General features: G+C 36.2%; 1 protein-coding gene across 1 annotated transcript in view; it reads left to right on the top strand.

Moving 5' to 3' along the window:
- The window catches only part of LOC136857914 (uncharacterized), a 175974-nt gene that overhangs the window by 48382 nt on the left and 109181 nt on the right, over positions 1 to 18411 (top strand). Inside the window, exons 11-13 of the mRNA XM_068225176.1 lie at positions 3543 to 3593; positions 5503 to 5559; positions 16270 to 16326. Of these exons, the coding sequence (XP_068081277.1) occupies positions 3543 to 3593; positions 5503 to 5559; positions 16270 to 16326 (165 nt within the window). The remainder of the gene's footprint in view (positions 1 to 3542; positions 3594 to 5502; positions 5560 to 16269; positions 16327 to 18411) is intronic.

Below are 18411 nucleotides of genomic sequence, written 5' to 3'. Positions count from 1 at the left end.
CTATGAATACGAGGTAGTATAAGATACTCAAAGTTTCCTACTGCTTCTAGGAACTCAGTCAAGCTCACAAAGCATCGCCGTAACGCAGCGGACTTGACTTGTCCATCCCGAACGCGTAACCCTCACTCAGGGAGAGAACCTATCTGCTTCAGCAAGCAATGTCTAGCATGAGGTACACGTCACAAGTGACGACCGTGACGCATTAGGCACACTGAGTTTTAAATAAAATCTCGTTCAAATGACGTTGTACAAGTACGGCTCACGCTGTATACGGAAAATAATATGTTATTCACTACCGACAACCCAAATATCTACGACTGAATATGGCTTCAATATACATATATCGAAATTCATTTTCTCCTGCAATTATCCAAGTAATTGAAGCAGAGAAACTTCAGTGGTCCAATGAGAAATATATGAGAGACATATATTATGAAGAATTATTATGCTGATAAACTGTCTTTCCCAGGTCATTGTTGAGATTAACATCTATATTACTTTCAAAACATTGCTAGTAATAATTCTGAAAGAAAGATCTGAACCACGAGATTTCACATCAAAATCCTCAAATATTCTTATTAGTAGAAATATGAACTAAACTTGTGGTGGTATTCCATGGGAGTAGGAATGATTATGGAATATTGAGTTTGTGGCAATTCATCAATTTATTATTTATGGCTTCGATCACCGTTAAATATCCCAAACTGCACCAGAGTTACGAAGTATGACGTTATGACATTGTTTTCAGTAATAACAATCTACATATATAAAATAAGAGTTTTGTCTGTACATTGCTCTAAATTTAAAAAGGATGGTATTTCTGTGTCGGTCATGTCCATAGTAACATTGAAATGCATTTTTTAATTTTCCGTAATTTCTGTCTGTCTGTCTGTCTGTCTGTCTGTCTGTCTGTCTGTATGTACGCAGGTACACGCATCACGAGAAAACGGCTGAAGAGAATTTAATAAAAATCGATATGTAGAGTCCGGGAATAAGTCGCTACGATCTAGGCAATAAATAATCCTTTTCACGCTGAGAGAAAGGGGAAGGCCTAAAATTGAATTCTCAAATGTTTATGTTATTAGTAGTCATATCTTAATTAAAATAGGTATACAAAGTCGGCGGATAAGTCGCTACAATCTACGCCATAAATAATCTTATTCACGCTAAGAGCAATGGTAGTTTAGGTGAAGGCTTATAATTTAATTCTCAAATATTTGTTATTAGTTGTCCCATCGTAAATAACATCAGTATGCAACGTCGGGGAATAAGTCGCTACAATCTAGGCCATAAATAACTTCATTCACTTTGAGCAAAATGGTAGCTTAGGGGAAGGCCCAAAACTTAGTTCTCGATTATTTGTGTTGTTAGTGGTCTTATTGACAATTACTATATAAATAAATTTACATACCTTAGTATTAAATATCCGATCATTTATGACATATATTTTGACCGTACCGGCTATGATAACGGAGATATTCATGAATATGAATTTTTGTTGCAAAGATCATTTTTTTTGCTCTACGTCGCGTTGACACAGATAGGACTCATGGGGACGATGGGATACGATTGATTGGTTGAGCAGTGTGCATATTGACCGGAATAATGGCAGAGAAGTGTTCACGCCTGTCTGAGGTCTGGTCATTGCAGCACTATAACTTTGGACTATTAGATAGGCACCGTAGTACTGTTCGTGGGAAGGAAGCAGCCCCTACGGTATTTAGGTTACAGCCCCAGCATTTTCCTGGTGTGAAAATTGGATACCACGGAAAACCATCTTCAGGGCTGTCGACAATGGAGTTCGGACCCACTACCTGCCGGATCCAAGCTCACAGCTATGGGCCCCTAACCGCACCGCCAACTCACCCGGTCGTACCGAGTTTAACAGCCTGTCTGAAAATTTGAGGGAAGTAGCTGGGGAGTTAGATAAATTTCTGATACTACTGATACGTAACAAACTGGTTCATCATAGCGTTAGAGCTATTCAATTCCTTATCTCAGGCACTGATTGGTTGAGCAGTGTGCATACTTAACGGAATAATGGCAGATAAGTGTTCATGGCTGTCTGCGGTCTGGTTATTGCAGCACTGGAACTTTGGACTATTAGATAGGCACCGTAGTACTGTTCGTTTAAAGAGAGAAAATGTGCGGTTTGTTAATTTGATCGAGTATTTTATATAACATTGCTTTTAATCACTAAATTCCGTCTGACGGCTTCAGGTAGGAAAACCACACAGTCTTTCTGAAAATCAGGTAGCGAAGCACGGGTACATCAGGTAGTATTATATAGATTTTTCCGAGTCATACAGTGAGTTACAAGCGTAAACAATTTTCAGAACTACAGTAGTGCAGAAATATACCCATTAATCAGTTTATGCTGAATTAACTTGTATTAAGGGGTACATATAAAATTAATAAGTAAATCAACGATGTGTCCTTGGTTTGATGTTAAGAGTGAGAGGGAAATAATTAACACCTCGAATAATTAAAATGTTGGCTAGTAAATGTGAGGTCAACAAGGATATATATATATATATATATATATATATATATATATATATATATATATATATAAACAGCACGTCTTGCAAATCTAAGAGTGTCGGTTTGGGAGCAAAATTACATTAGGATGTTTGAATAACTCTGAAAGAGAGAACACGTAAATCGAATTGGAATGAACTGTAACCTTGACTGGATCCCAATTTTCCTCAATCCATGCACGTAAGTTATTCTGTTTGCGAAGGAGGAAATATTCATCACTAATTTTATACTTTACCGTGTGATGAGGGACAAATGCTGCAAATTCGACTTTTTGAACTAACACATGACTTAGTTATAAATGTAGATAAAGATCGTAAGAAGAATATGCTTTCTTCTATCGAAGTTAAACCAATCTGTAAAATAAACTAAAAACCTGTCCCTAATCAATATTAGGGATTTTTAAATTAATTCCTTAAATATTTAAAGATAACATAGTTTATAACATTAATACCAGCAGCAATGAATAATTGCTTTTTAAATAATAATAATAATAATAATAATAATAATAATAATAATAATAATAATAATAATAATAATAATAATAATAATAATAATAATTTATCACACTCTGAAATAGTGAATTTTGCCATGGAAATAGGTTAGTATTCTAAGCATTACGACGGTAACTCGTCTCTTTTAACACTCTAAAATGCCAACCAAGCGCAGTTGTAATTATTAGTCCCATACCTTGTGTATGGAAAATGAATAGAAACCGGTCACGTCAAATGCCAATGATGTGTGAATGTCTGGTAATGAAAGCAAAATGAGTTACTACCTACATTCCTATACTTTTAGGAAGTACACTTTCTCTTTTTGTAGAAAAGAATTTATTACTTATGCTGGGGTTTCTGCAGCAGAAGGTGAGTACTGAGCAGATAGCCAACGAGTAGCGCTGGATTAGGACACTTTGTCCCTGAAGTGGTGCTGCAGAAAAGCGTTAAAATTCAATTTTGCACTTTAAAACGAACAGTTGTAATGGGTTTTTAATTATTATTTTACAGACTACGGAGGTGGTAGTACGGATGCTACTCAACCAACCGATGAGACACAACGTAAGTAATTCATATTATATTTTACATGAAAATTTATTGGTTAAATTTAGTTTAAATAACGCAACCATTTTCCTACGCTTCCCTATCATCCTTTGTGTGCGTTCCTGAGAAAGGAACATAGTGTTTACGCTTATTACTTTTAAGGTGCCATCCAAATTTGACATTGCTGATAGGTATTTATGGACAAGAACTGCATCCCCTACGTCAACGTATCAACATTTATATATCCGTCATGCTGTAATCCTTATTATGTTGCTTACAAACATGAAATAATCTATGATAGTGCTGATAATAGCTAATCCATAAGAGATGCATCATTACAAAAGTAATCAAGATCATCGCACACATTAAGGAAAGATGTTTATACCTTGCTTAGTCAACGGTATCACACGTCACGCTTTATTATACGATCATATTATTATAAATGCTAAAATTAAAGGAACATTACTAGTGAATGAACTGTACAGGCACATGAATGACTTTCAAGGAGGTCGTGTTATCGACATGAGAAAATTAAACGCGTTCGGTGGAGACGCAGTTCGCTGAACAGATTGACCGTATACTCCGTGTTACGTAGGAAAATACGAAGACAGGCGTAACACAAGAAGATATGGGACTTGTCGTCAGAAGTAGACGAAACGGAGAAAGGATCCACATCTATGCAGGGTTGGTTTATCCTTTCGGGTAGAAACTTCAATAGAGTTAACTTCGCAGCGGAGGACTGTGACATACCTTCTTATTAGCCGTTATAATGTGCTAAGTCTTACAACAACCTATATTCTTGAACTTCACTCTCCAGCAGGTCACCATTGATTCTCCATCAAGTGGCTGGAATGGTTCATTGTGCAACGAACAACGCAAGTCTGGTGATTAATGACACTATATTGACATTTCGGATAAATTATGTTACTGCTTAGGTGAATGGGTGGCAGGATATGTACCGGCATCAGGCTTACTGCGACACACAGTGTCGTGCAGGGGAGTGCTATCGGTTACTCTCGGTCAAGTCAGTTCTACCACTGAACTTTAACATCATTCTCAGGTCGGTCAAGTTTTCATACCCTCCAGCCATCATTTGGGGCATTCATTAGTACGAAGAGGCCACAGTGGCAACATTTCCTTTTTTGCATGAATTTTATGTAGTAGGGGTCTTCTGACTTTCTATATCGCCTTATTTGTCACTGAGAGGAGATATTCGGGGCACACTCAAACGGTAGGTCCAGCTATAACATCGCCTACCAGTAAATATTGATAAATTTATATACCATTCCATTTCTCGGAGGGCCAATGATGTTAGATGTTAGGCCCCTTTAAACAAGCATCATCATCATCATCATCATCATCATCATCATCATCCTCATCATCATCATCATCATCATCATCAACCATTTCTCGGTTCGTTCAGCCAGAAGTGGCTGAATAACATGTTGCACTAAGGGTATGAGACATTGCAATACAGCAAATTATTAAGAATTGTTCAAAGTAAACACTCTGATAAATGAAGCACAATAGAGTAGCTAATTTGAAATATTCTGATTTCAGTGATCATTATTTTTGATTATTGTCGAATGATGCTCAATTATAACAACGTGTAACACAGTTTTACAATTTATAATAGAGTATAGGTTACATGTTATTACTCTGGAGTAACTGAACCACATAAAAGAATACGTTAAGTAACACTTATTATGTAATATTAAAAAACTGAGCAAAATAAGACTGATTACCAACCAACTTACATAAATGTATAATAATGATTGTATTACGGATTGGAAACTGTAAGTGTTCGATTTGAAATAAAAGTTAATCGTAGATTATAAACAGAGTTTTGTGCATTTTAATCCATAGATATTAAGACTATATGGTCTGGCATTTTCCTACTGACGTCTTGTACGATACATTGTTTCAGATTACAGAACCACCGATTACGCCACCCAAACTACTGAAGATGGATATGAAACTACAAGTAAGCTAACACACTTATTAAACACGGCATAAATATTAGTAAGCTTTTATGAACGACTAGCAAGATACCCGTGCTTCGCTACGGTATTATACTGAAACTAGCAAATGTACCCGTGCTTCGCTACGGTATTCAACATTGTATTCGAATATCGAAGTAAATAGTGTACATGCAGTAAATAAGATTGTTTTAAAATTGCATGTCTCTTAGCGTTATCCGAGAAAGAGCATGGGGATGTCCCCATACGTTGTTTCCAATGTAAAGTGTTTGTTACGGATTTGTGATATGACGGCAGGCTCACTTGCCTACTATCATTTACAATCGAGTTGGGAAGTTTACATTATAATTGGAGGCCCCATTGCCTACTGCGCGCTCACAATCAATTTGGGAGTGTTCGTTACAATGGCAGGCCCCATTTCCTACTTCCAAACAGATTACATTCGAGGAGATTTTATTATAATGGCAGGCAACTTCTCTACCACCAGTCAAAATTGAGTTGTGCCGTTATCATTATAATGTCAGGCCCATTTTCCTACTGCCAGCCATCTTACTGCCAGTCACACCAAGTTGGTGAGTTTCCATCAAAATAGCAGGCCACTATGCCTAATGCCAGTCACATTTTAGATGAGGACATTTCTTTATAATGGCGGGCACCCTTGCCTACTGCCAAACACAATCGGGTAGGGGAGTTTTAAACAGAACTGCATGCTCACTTGCCTTCTGCAAGTCAAATCGAGAAGGGAACTATTCATTACAATTGTAGGCCTTCCTTACTAATGACAGTTACACAGGAGTTGGAGAAGGAACCCTTTCCTACTGCCAGTCAAAGTCGGTGTGGGGAGTACTGATTACAATAGCAGACCCACCCTTTCTCGATCGCTAAAAATCGACATCAGTAAATATATGTAGATCGACATACGAAAGTATATGCGTGTTTACAATATTGAAGACCTTCATTTACAGATTAACTGCTACTAAACGTACGTCATATCGACAAAGGATTATACCGTAAGACACGCCGGATTTAGTGGCCTAAGTGGCTGGTCCTATGATATGTCATCTATTCTTACATTACTTTTCGGATAATTATGTGACAGCTACATACATAGCATTTGGCTCACATATGGCTACTGGGTGGGCCAATTTTCGTGAAGAGTTTGATGATTCTGTATTTCATATAATTGAAAGTATGAATTATGCATGTGAAAATTCCAAATTGACTTAACATTGATTAATAGAGAAAAATCAAACGTAAAAGGGATACAGATATGGCAAAAAGTCATAAGACCAAGGTTGTAGATCATTCCAAATTGAACGGAGATTGTGCAATCCGTTATGTGATAGGAATTTCCGAAGGTCTGCACCATCATTAAAATTGCCTGCATATTTCGATATTCATCGGGGATAAAAAGTGAAAAATTTAATGATCTAGGATGTTTTCCGTTCGTTACAGGCTAAAACGTATAATTTTGTCAAATTTCAATTATCTTCTTTTTCTTCTGGCAGATTATGCCGCAATGTGGATTTTGGGCGAGGCGGGTAAAAATTAGGACTTTCAGGAAACTAAACCAAAAATTATGGAGATGGTCATTATTACCCCTTAAACGGAAAGCTGTACGAATATTTCGCCAAAATAGTCAGTGTAGAGGCACACAGTCGTTATGATTTGATTTATATAGATAAGGAATCTGCTCCATGTAAAACACCTTTTGGGCTATGTCCGCTGGATTTAACCTGCAAACGTGACCATTCATGATATCTCCCTTATTAATCTTCCTGACGAAAAAATGCACACGAAAAAAAAAAGGTTTAGAGGTGGAATTCCATCACGTTTAGTCGATTTCCAGTCAGGTTGGTCTTGTTCTGTATATATTGTGGAAGAGTAAAATCACCATTTGTGTTCCCTATAAACCGCCAGTCCATTCCGGAACATGAAATGTTATTTACGTTTAAAGCCTACCTTTGGACAGGTGGATGCTAAATATAAATTTTGGTTCGAATGTCTTCAGTAGTTTTCAAGTTGTAAGGAATGCGCTTTACACGCACCCGCTCGTGAGTCAAGTCCGATGGGACTTGTACAGAAAAACGGCCCGTTAATGATATCTCCCTTATTAATCCTCGTATCGAAACGATGCACATGAGAAAAAAAAGTTTAGAAATTAATTTCTACCAAGGTAGGTAGATTTCCATTAAGTTTGGTTGTGTATATTTTGTGGAAGTGCAAAATCACTGTTTCGGTTTCGTATAAACCCCCAGTCAGTTCAGGGATTTAGAAACAATATTTGCCCTAAAACCTATCAAGGACAGGTGTATGCTAAATATGAGTCTTGGTGGAAATACATCCAGTAGTTTGTAGCACTCGCGTACATACGGCGTAATTAAGGAAGAAATAATACAGTTAAGAAAGTTGAAAGTAATAGAAAATGGATTATAACGGAGGGCAGCCGGATAACGACAAATATGTAAATGCCAAGTGAATGTATTGGAAAATCAAATGCCCCTCAATAAATTATGCTAGTGTGAGTTAAAGATATAATAAAGCGGTAACAGAGGAGAAGTTTAGGTCCAGTGATTCCTAGCTAAACAAATAATAAGATGATGACTAATGGTGTTATTACTTAATCTATTCGAGGGCGGTTATAACATCCAACGATATTCCGCCAATATACCGCAGATAGGCCGATTGACGCCTCTCTTGCCTTCTACCCAAGGAACAACCACGAATTTAAAAGCATAATGAGGAAAATGGCAATACGTTACTTCCCTGCTGGCATGCAGTCAGAGACGTTGCCATGGTAACCTGTAGGTTCGTTGTCGGTCTGTCGGTAACTCAATGCAGAGCATGACACCAGCGGAAAATTGTAAATTTCTCCGTCATGTGAAGAGTAAGGTAAATTATGAACATAAGGAAAGTTGTTTATAATGAAGAGACGTTTCACGTACGGTAAACGAAGTTTATAGAAAATCAATAGTATAAGAGAAAATGGAGGAAAACCATTCTGGTTTTCCTATAAACCCCCCGTCTATTCAAAGATTTTAAAATGATATACATATATATACTCTAAGTATGAAGTTTAGTTGAGAATATCCAGCTGTTTCGAAGTGATGGTGGAAAAACCATTCTGGTTTTCGTATAAACCCCCTGTCTATTCAAAGATTTTAAAATGATATGCATATCGAAACCCTCCCTGGGATGAGTATACTCTAAATATGAAGTTTGGTTGAGATCTATCCAGCCGTTTCGACGTGGTGGTGGTAAAACCATTCTGGTTTTCCTATAAACCCCACGAATATTCAAAGATTTTAAAATTATATGCATATCGAAACCTTCCCCGGGATGAGTATACTCTAAATATGAAGTTTGGTTGAGATCTATCCAGCCGTTTCGACGTGATGGTGGAACAGACAAACAGACAGACAAACAGACAAACAGACACGAAACGTAAAAACCACCGATTCGGTCTTGAGTTGACCTAAAACGGATAAATATCTGAAAAATTGGCAAAACAAAAGAAATTACAGACAGCGGACCGTCTACAATTTTATTTATATAGATTTATAATTAAATGCTTAACGTTTTATATATAATCCTCCGAAATTCGCGATCTGACTCGTTTTCTGAGATAATCCGCCAAAATTCGCGATCTGACTCGTTTTCTGAGAGGTTACGGCAAAGTTCCTCTCATTTTTCAATCTTTCTTTCCAGCAATCGATTTCGTACTTCCCGAGGTAGGTCCAGGTATTCCACGCGGTCTGTTATCTTTCCTGGGTTCGATTTCAACAGCCATCTTTTCCTTCGGAGAACATTCTTAGATTACAGTAGACTCTCCTGGCATATAAATAAAAATTTAACACATTTGAAATAAACGATAAGAATGAGATTGACCGTCAAATTATTCACCTCTATAATAAGGTCAATAATGCACGGAAGTATGTCATTCGTATCAAAAATGACAATGGTAGCAGATGTAATTTACCGCCAAGTAGCGGTCTTGCATCTTGCTGTGGGGTCTAGAACATCTAATAATAATAATAATAATAATAATAATAATAATAATAATAATAATAATAATAATAATAATAATAATAATAATAATGTTCTGGACCGTCGTCAAATTGTGCGGACCGCGCTGGAAACGGGTTCTGGCCTGGTAATGACTACGAATACAGTCAAGCCGCGGGTTCAGTACCGCCAAGGCACCCAAGATGACACCACGCCGGATCCCCTTCAGGATTTGATCCATACTAAAAATGTTTATAGGAAAAGATGGCAAAGATTTAGGGACCGAACTGACCGCGTGAAATACCTGGACCTACATCGGGAAGTACGAAATCGATTGCTGGAAAGAAAGATTGAAAAATGTGAGGAACTTTGTCGTAATCTCTCAGAAAACGAGTCAGATCGCGAATTTTGGCGGATTATCTCAGAAAACGAGTCAGATCGCGAATTTCGGAGGATTATATGTACAACGTTAAGCATTTAATTATAAATTTCAGTATAATACCGTAGCGAAGCACGGGTATTTTGCTAGTTTTATATATATAGATTCATTGCTCAAAATTTAAAAAGGATGGTATTTGTGTGTCGGTCATGTCCATAGTAACAATGAAATGCATGTTTTAATTTTCGGTAATTTCTGTCTGTCTGGCTGTCTGTCTGTCTGTCTGTCTGTCTGTCTGTCTGTCTGTCTGTCTGTCTGTCTGTCTGTCTGTCTGTCTGTCTGTCTGTCTGTCTGTCTGTCTGTCTGTCTGTCTGTCTGTATGTATGTAGGTACACGCATCACGAGAAAACGGCTGAAGAGAATTTAATAAAAATCGGTATGTAGAGTCCGGGAATAAGTCGCTACGATCTTGGCAATAAATAATCCTTTTCACGCTGAGAGAAATGGTAGTTTAGGGGAAAGCCTAAAATTTAATTCTCAAATGTTTATGTTATTAGTAGTCCTATCTTATTAAAATAGCTATGCAAAGTCGGCGAATAAGTCGCTACAATCTAGGCCATAAATAACTTCATTCACGTTGAGCGAAATGGTAGCTTAGGGGAAGACCCAATGTTTAATTCTCGATTATTTGTGTTATTAGTGGTCTTATTGACAATTAGTATATAAATAAATTTACATACCGTAGTATTAAATATCCGATCATTTATGACATATATTTTGACCGTACCTGCTATGATAACGAAGATATTCATGAATATGAATTTTTGTTGCTAAGATCATATCAGTGTCGTCACGAGGAAATGGGTAAACAGAATTTAATGAAAATCGGTACGTCAAGTCGGGGAATAAGGAATTACAGTCTACGCTATAATTAATTTTATAAGACGGCCTTATATTACATAGTCGAAAGAAAACTGAACGTGAAGGCCTACAATGCAGAAAGCTCATAACATTGATCAACAATAGCATTACATTGACAATTGTCTGTTGTGATTTGCCTTGTGTCTCTATTGCCATTCATCTTCCGATAGACGGGTTTCTGCTGTTTAACGAGTTTTTTTGCTCTACATAGCGTTGACACAGATAGGACTCATGGCGACGATGGGATACGAAATGGCTAGGAGTGGGAAGGAAGCAGCCCCTACGGTAATTACGTTACAGTCCCAGCACTTTCCTGGTGTGAAAATTGGTTACCACGGAAAACCATCTTCACGTCTGTCGACAGTGGAGTTCGAACCCACTACCTGCCGCATCCAAGCTCACAGCTATGTGCCCCTAACCGCATAGCCAACTCACCCGGTCGTACCGAGTATAACAGCCTGCCTGAAAATTTGAGGGAAGTAGCTGGGGAGTTAGATAAATTTCTGATGCTACTGATACGTAACAAGCTGGTTCATCATAGAATTGGAGCTATTCAATTCCTATTCTGAGGCACTGATTGGTTGAGCAGTGTGCATATTTAACGGAATAATGGCAGAGAAGTGTTCACGCCTGTCTGCGGTCTGGTCATTGCAGCACTGGAACTTTGGACTATTAGATAGGCACTGTAGTACTGTTCGTTGAAAGTGAGAAAATGTGCGGTTTGTTAATTTGATCGAGTATTTTATATAACATTCCGTTATTTAAGCCATTTTTAAGACACCTCATGATTATTTTATAATTCAATGAGTGTATTATATTGTATTGAGTAGGTGGTTGTTAATAAAAGAATTTTATAATTTTAATAGAGTATCCTCTATACGGTTCCATTATGAGATTAATTACATGTAACTTAGCAGCCTACCAGACTACAAAAAGGAATATATATCTTAATCTCAAAGTCAAGGTCTGCAAAATATCTAGAGATATCCAGTTTTTAAAAGAATGTATGAAGATTGGACTAATTCCCAAATTTCTAAAACACCTTCAAAGAAAAACCTTTTCGACTCCTGATTCATGTAGAACTCAAAAGAAAATTAATGAATTTTGGTTAAAAAACGAAATCAAGGCGCATTACAAAAATAAATCGTTCCTAAACCTACAGCTTTATAAGACGCATCTTGAAATATCCTCTAGTATGTCCCCATTAGAATGGAGTTCATACTCTAGGTTTGTCAATGAAAAGGTATATAACATAGTGAACAAGAAACAGACAACATTAGACAATAAACTGATACAATTGCATAACACTAAGAACAAACTGAGTAATTTTAACAGTAAAACTAACCCCCCTCCACTGAATTAAATCATTTTCCTACAACAGTGAACTTATCTAATACTGACTTTTCAGATAACGAATTATCCCTTCTTGATAAAGGGCTGAAATTTAATTGGCCTAATCCGAAAAAACAGACGATCTGTTTACCACAATCGCGGAAATCGAATCTAACATTCAAAAACTCCCCGTAGAAGTGCATAACGACATTAAATATGAGATAAAGAAGAAGCTCCCTTTTCTGGCAAAGGAACTGAAAACTACCTCGAACCTGACTCTTAGCAAACAAATACATGGTGTAAGAAATAAAATTAATAATAATAATAATAATATCATCGTCATTAAAGCTGATAAAGGCCCCACCATAGTATTACTACATAAAGATGATTACATTAAAAAACCGAAGATTTCTTTGCTAATAGCAGTTATACTATTATTAATAAAGATCCCACCCCCAAAATCCAACGAAGTTTGAAGAACCTATTGAAAAATCTATCGTTCTTATTACAAGAACACGAATATCAGAAACTTATAATAATGAACCCAAAACTCCCAACTGCAAAAGCCTTGCCAAAAATCCATAAAAAAGGAAGTACCTATACGCCCTATTATTAACTGCATGAACAGCCCTTCTTACAAAGTTTCAAAATTTCTGCATAATTTTCTCAGTAAACACTTTAAATTCAATAATACAGCTTATATAAGAAATTCCGTTGTGTTTTGTGAAAAATTATCGAAATTCAATCTTGAGCATAATCACATAATGGTATCCTATGATATTACTAATATGTATTCCAATATTCCGGTAAGCAAAACGGTCAAGATTATTAAAACAAACCTTTTAAACAACAGTAACCTTAGCAAATGCGAAATAGATAATTTCATCAGTTTGTTAGAATTTGTACTTAATAATAACTATTTCACCTTCAATAATAGAATATATCATCAAAAGGGCCTAGCAATGGGTGACCCGATCTCGGGCATTCTAGCTAATATCTTTATGGGTGATTTGGAAAATAACAAAATAATCAATAATATAAACGGTCTTCAATTATGGTTAAGGTATGTGGATGACACGTTTGCCATTTAGATACACAGAAAAATGATAGTCACAGCGTGCTAACATCCGTTAATGAGCTTGACAATGATGTCAAATTCACTAAGGAAGACGAGATCAACGGTTCTCTAAACTTTTTGGATTTAAACGTTTCAAGAGAGTAATAAATTCATTTTTCAAATATTTAGAAAGCCTTCTTGTGCCCCCATCACTATAAGAAACGATTCCTTACATCCACAATCTCATAAACAGGCTGCATTTTTTAGTCTTGTCTATAGAGCATTAAAAATCCCGCTTACAACTGAAAATCGCAAAAGAGAACTAAACTTTATCAAGGATTTGGCCAGAATTAATGGCTATAATCCCTTGATGATTAATAAAATCATCAACAAGATAAAATTAAAAACCGCAACGAAACTGATTCCGGACAAGCCTAAAAAAACGAAATATGCTCCCTTTACCTACACGAACCCAAGCTTATTTCAAGTTACTAACCCTCTAAGGAAATACGATATTAATATCGCTTATATATCCTTATATACGAACCATAATATATTCTTCAATTCAAATATAGTTAACATTTACCACAATAAATTCTCGAACTCTGGTATCTATAGGCTTAAATGCACCCATTGTGGTTTTTCTTATATCGGAGAGACCGGACGTAGCTTTTTGACCAGATACCTTGAACACTACAACGCTTCGAAACATAAAAAGTATTCCGCCATGAGCACCCATATGGAAGAAACTGGCCATAGTTTTACGACAATTGAAAGAGACCTTCAAATCTTGAAATACGTCAATAAAAGTAAACTTATGACAGAGTTTGAGAACATTTATATATTCTTAGACCAGTATTTTAATAGAAATCAAAATTTAAATGATACTTCAGAAATTAAAAGTCCAATAATCGAGAAAATTCCAGAACTACTTTCTTTTTTCAATACAAATAATAATAACTTTATGAGAATTTTTAATTGTACAACCGCTAATAATATTTTCTCTGTAATAACAGCTACTGCTCTACCGCCCCTTCATGCAACACCCCCTCCACGAACATTCGACCCGCCCAAAGAATCGGTCGCCCCTCCGCCTCACATGACTCACTCCCCGCCTCTACATATACATACATATAACACTAGAAGCAGCAATAAAGCTAATCGCCAGTTTACTTCACGCAGCTAACGCTAGCGGACACCTCACACTAGTCCCAAGAGTAAGCCTCCTCTTTCAATTTATTCTTTTCTCCTTCTTCATTTTCCGTTATAACATAATTTCATTTTCCTCCCTTTTCTTTCATTCCAGATTTCAAACTCCAATTTTGCCATAATCTGCTTCATTCACCTACGGATTGCCTGAACTCTCCCTTATTCAAGATCACAGTTACTCCTTAATGAGTTCATCATTGATGTTCTACATTGTATACGTTTTTAATTTCATGCTAGCGCGTGAATGTGGACTAGTTCAACTTGTATTTCCTTCTGGCATTGTGATTCTCTCTCCTACAGAATTTGCAATTACCGGTGATCACGTCATATCATCCTTGGTTACGTCGTCATGCGCCTTTTGACTGGTTCTATTTGACTCGTACTGTTCAATTAACTCTAATTCAACTTTTGTTTTCGCACAATTGTAAGAACTCCAACGTCAATAATTAATCCACGCTTCACACATTGAAGTATATTTTAACTGTCTACAATATCTACTTTTGTTTTTTACTAACAACCCCATGATTGTTTTTAACTCCACAGACTGCCATCGTTCAATGTATTTCACCACAAATTCTTGCTGTTGATCTGTACATACTGTCACTAATTAAGTCTAATGTTATCATATTACTTTTTATTACGACATTGTTATTCTTTTAACAATTTTAATCACATAAGTTCAGGGCCCTGACCTTAGTCTTTGTACTAACGGCTGATGATGTTCGCAATGCCGATCGAAACATGTTCCGTTATTTAAGCCATTTAAGACACCTCACGATTATTTTATAATTCAATGAGTGTATTATATTGTATTGAGTAGGTGGTTGTTAATAAAAGAATTTTATAATTTTAATCTACTGCTTAGCTGAATGGATGGCAGGATATGTACCGGAATCAGGCTTACTTCGACACACAGTGTCCTGCAGGGGTGTGCTATCGGTTGCTCTCGGTCAAGTCAGTTCTACCACTGAACTTTAACATCATTCTCAGGTCGGTCAAGTTTCCGAACCCTCCAGCCATCATTTGGGGCATTAATTAGTACGAAGAGGCCACAGTGGCAACATTTAATTTTTGCATGAATATTATGTAGTAGGTCTCTTCTGACTTTCTATATCGCCTTATTTGTCACTGAGAGGAGATATTCGGGGCACGCTCAAACGGTAGGCCCAGCTATAACATCGCCTACCAGTAAATATTGATAAATTTAGATGCCATTCCATTTCTCGGAGGGCCAATGATGTTAGATGTTAGGCCGTTTTGAACAAGCATCATCATCATCATCATCAACCATTTCTGGGTTCGTTCAGCCAGAAGTGGCTGAATAACATATTGCATTAAGGGTATGAGACATTGCAATACAGCAAATTATTAAGAATTGTTCAAAGTATACACTCTGATAAATGAAGCACAATAGAGCAGCTAACTTTAGATATTATGATTTTAGTGATCATTATTTTAGATTATTGTCGAATGATGCTCACTTATAGCAAAGAATAACACAGTGTTACACTTTATAATACAGTATAGGTTATATGTTATTACTCTGGAGTAACTGAACCACATCGAAAAATACGTTAAGTAACACTTGTTATGTAATATTAAGAAACTGAGCAAAATAAGACTGATTACCAACCAACTTACATAAATGTATAATAATGATTGTATTACGGATTGGAAACTGTAAGTTTTCGATTTGGGATGAAAGTTAATCGTAGATTATAAAGAGAGTTTTGTGTATTTTAATTCATAGATATTTAGACTATATAGGATGGAATTTTTCCCACTCACATCTTGTACAATATATTGTTTCAGATTACAGTACGGCCGATGACACCACCCAATCTTCTGAAGATGAATATGAAACTACAAGTAAGCTAACACACTTACTAAACACGACATAAATATTAGTAAGATTTTATGAACGATTGGTGCAGATGTTTCTTTGTTACCGTATGTAGCAGTATTTTTCGTCTTGCAGTACAATGACATTTTTCATGTTTTTCTTCATACTATGTACTAAACGGTGACAGATTTTCCCTTAATTATTCATCTTGTTATTCTTAATTGACAGCACTCTATCCCTACGTTGCCAGTATGACTAGAAACAAAGGATACAACTGATTAAGTCATACATTTTGGAATATTGTATTAGAACATTTAATCTCATAGAATTGTAATTAGAACAAATCTTTTGGGATTTTGAGTATCATTCCAGTTCGTGTACGTGAAAGTGCTTTTTTTCACAATGCTTGGATTTTAGACACATGAAAGATCGATCGTTTAATATGACGGACTATCCTAGTATGTTAGAACTGAAGTTTACTTGACATTAAATGATAACACCAGATTCTGCTGGAAATGATGAAAGTATTACATGTCCTGGAACGGAAAGTATAATGTTGATTAATCCACATTCCAAGTATAAGGTAATTGTGACATTTCACAAGAAGGAAGAGTTGCGTCCGATTCATTAATATGGAAAAGAATTTTCGGAGGTTGGATTTTCTACGATCAAATATGAATGAAAGTCAAAACAGCAGTGTTTATATTCATTAGAATAATATTTCAAGAATAAATTAAATAATTACGGATCAATTAATGAATTAATTAATTAATGAGAAATTATTGGGCCGCTTAAATTAAGAAATGTGCAAGACGCATACGAGATAAAGTAATTAAAATCTAAAGTGACTCGGGAAACGAGATAGTATAAAAGGAACGGTACACCATATGTTGAGGAATGGAATCTCATAAATATAGAAATCATGAATGAAAGCATATGTTCCAAGTATCAAGCTGTCAAATTAGTAAACACGGAAGTTGAAGAAAAGACCACTTGATGTAAGGAAGGGCAATACATAATAATACAAATTAATATAATGAAGTTTATTGTCAAGCAAGAAGAGAAATTAATGTTTCTGAGAAAGAAGTTGGAGTTGAGCAAATCGGAGTATATTGAGGACAGAAAAAAGTCGAGGAGGAAGTAATTACCGTATTCTCAGACTGATATATGTGAAATGACGAATGTAGGAGCATTAGGGAATTATAGTTCAGAAAATGGACTGAAATGTCTGTTAATCGCGGAATTAATGAAAATAATCGTATGAATAGTTCATGCTGTAAGGTAGTTAAGATGTGTATACATAGTAATATATGTGGAATAATAGTTTCTAAGTTTTTTCAGGTAAATTATGTTGACATAGAAATGGGATCCATGAATGTGGGAGAAGTCTCGCACTAGGAAAATGTATAGTGCTTGATTACATGTTTGCCCGCTAAAACCATAATGAGAAGCGAATAGACATTGATCCAGTCGGGACAATGAATTTGCTCTTATGTGTATTACGTAGATATTGGATTATTTCCTCTTTAATATTTAAAATTAACCAAGACGACGCGTATTTAATATCAGATCAGCTCATATGCTTAGAATAGAGTTAAAATACGTTTTTAACTAATGTAATGGTGATATTTATGTTATCGTCGACTCACAACAGTTTCAGTATGAATGAACATGATTGTTAATAACATGTAATGACGTGTAAAAGGTACGTAATTTAGGTTCGTGCGGAATACTATGATGTGTTAAGTCCGATATGAATCTGATGCCAGTATGAGGATAGAGTCATCCTAAGAACACTATGTAGTAGGAATATTATGTTAACAGGACTGTGGATTATTCAACAGCAGTAAGTGTAAAAGATTTCACGAACTATGTCCAAGAATGTTATAGGAATATATAATAACACAAAAAGGAAGATACTCAGTGAGTATATAAGCTTCAAGCAGGTTGAGGTAATAACATGTTTCTTTGAGTGATATAAATGAAATCAGTGTAGGAAAGATAGCCGGCCCCGTGGTGTAGGGGTAGCTTGCCTGCCTCTTACCCGGAGGCCCTGGGTTCGATTCCGGCCAGGTCAGGGTTTTTTACCTGGACGTGAGGGCTGGTACGGG

The sequence above is a fragment of the Anabrus simplex genome, chromosome 1 (assembly GCF_040414725.1).
Source record: "Anabrus simplex isolate iqAnaSimp1 chromosome 1, ASM4041472v1, whole genome shotgun sequence".
In the NCBI taxonomy this organism is placed as follows: Eukaryota; Metazoa; Arthropoda; class Insecta; order Orthoptera; family Tettigoniidae; genus Anabrus; species Anabrus simplex.
Note: the sequence above shows the minus strand (reverse complement) of the source record. Positions and strands in the feature narration are given on the sequence as shown.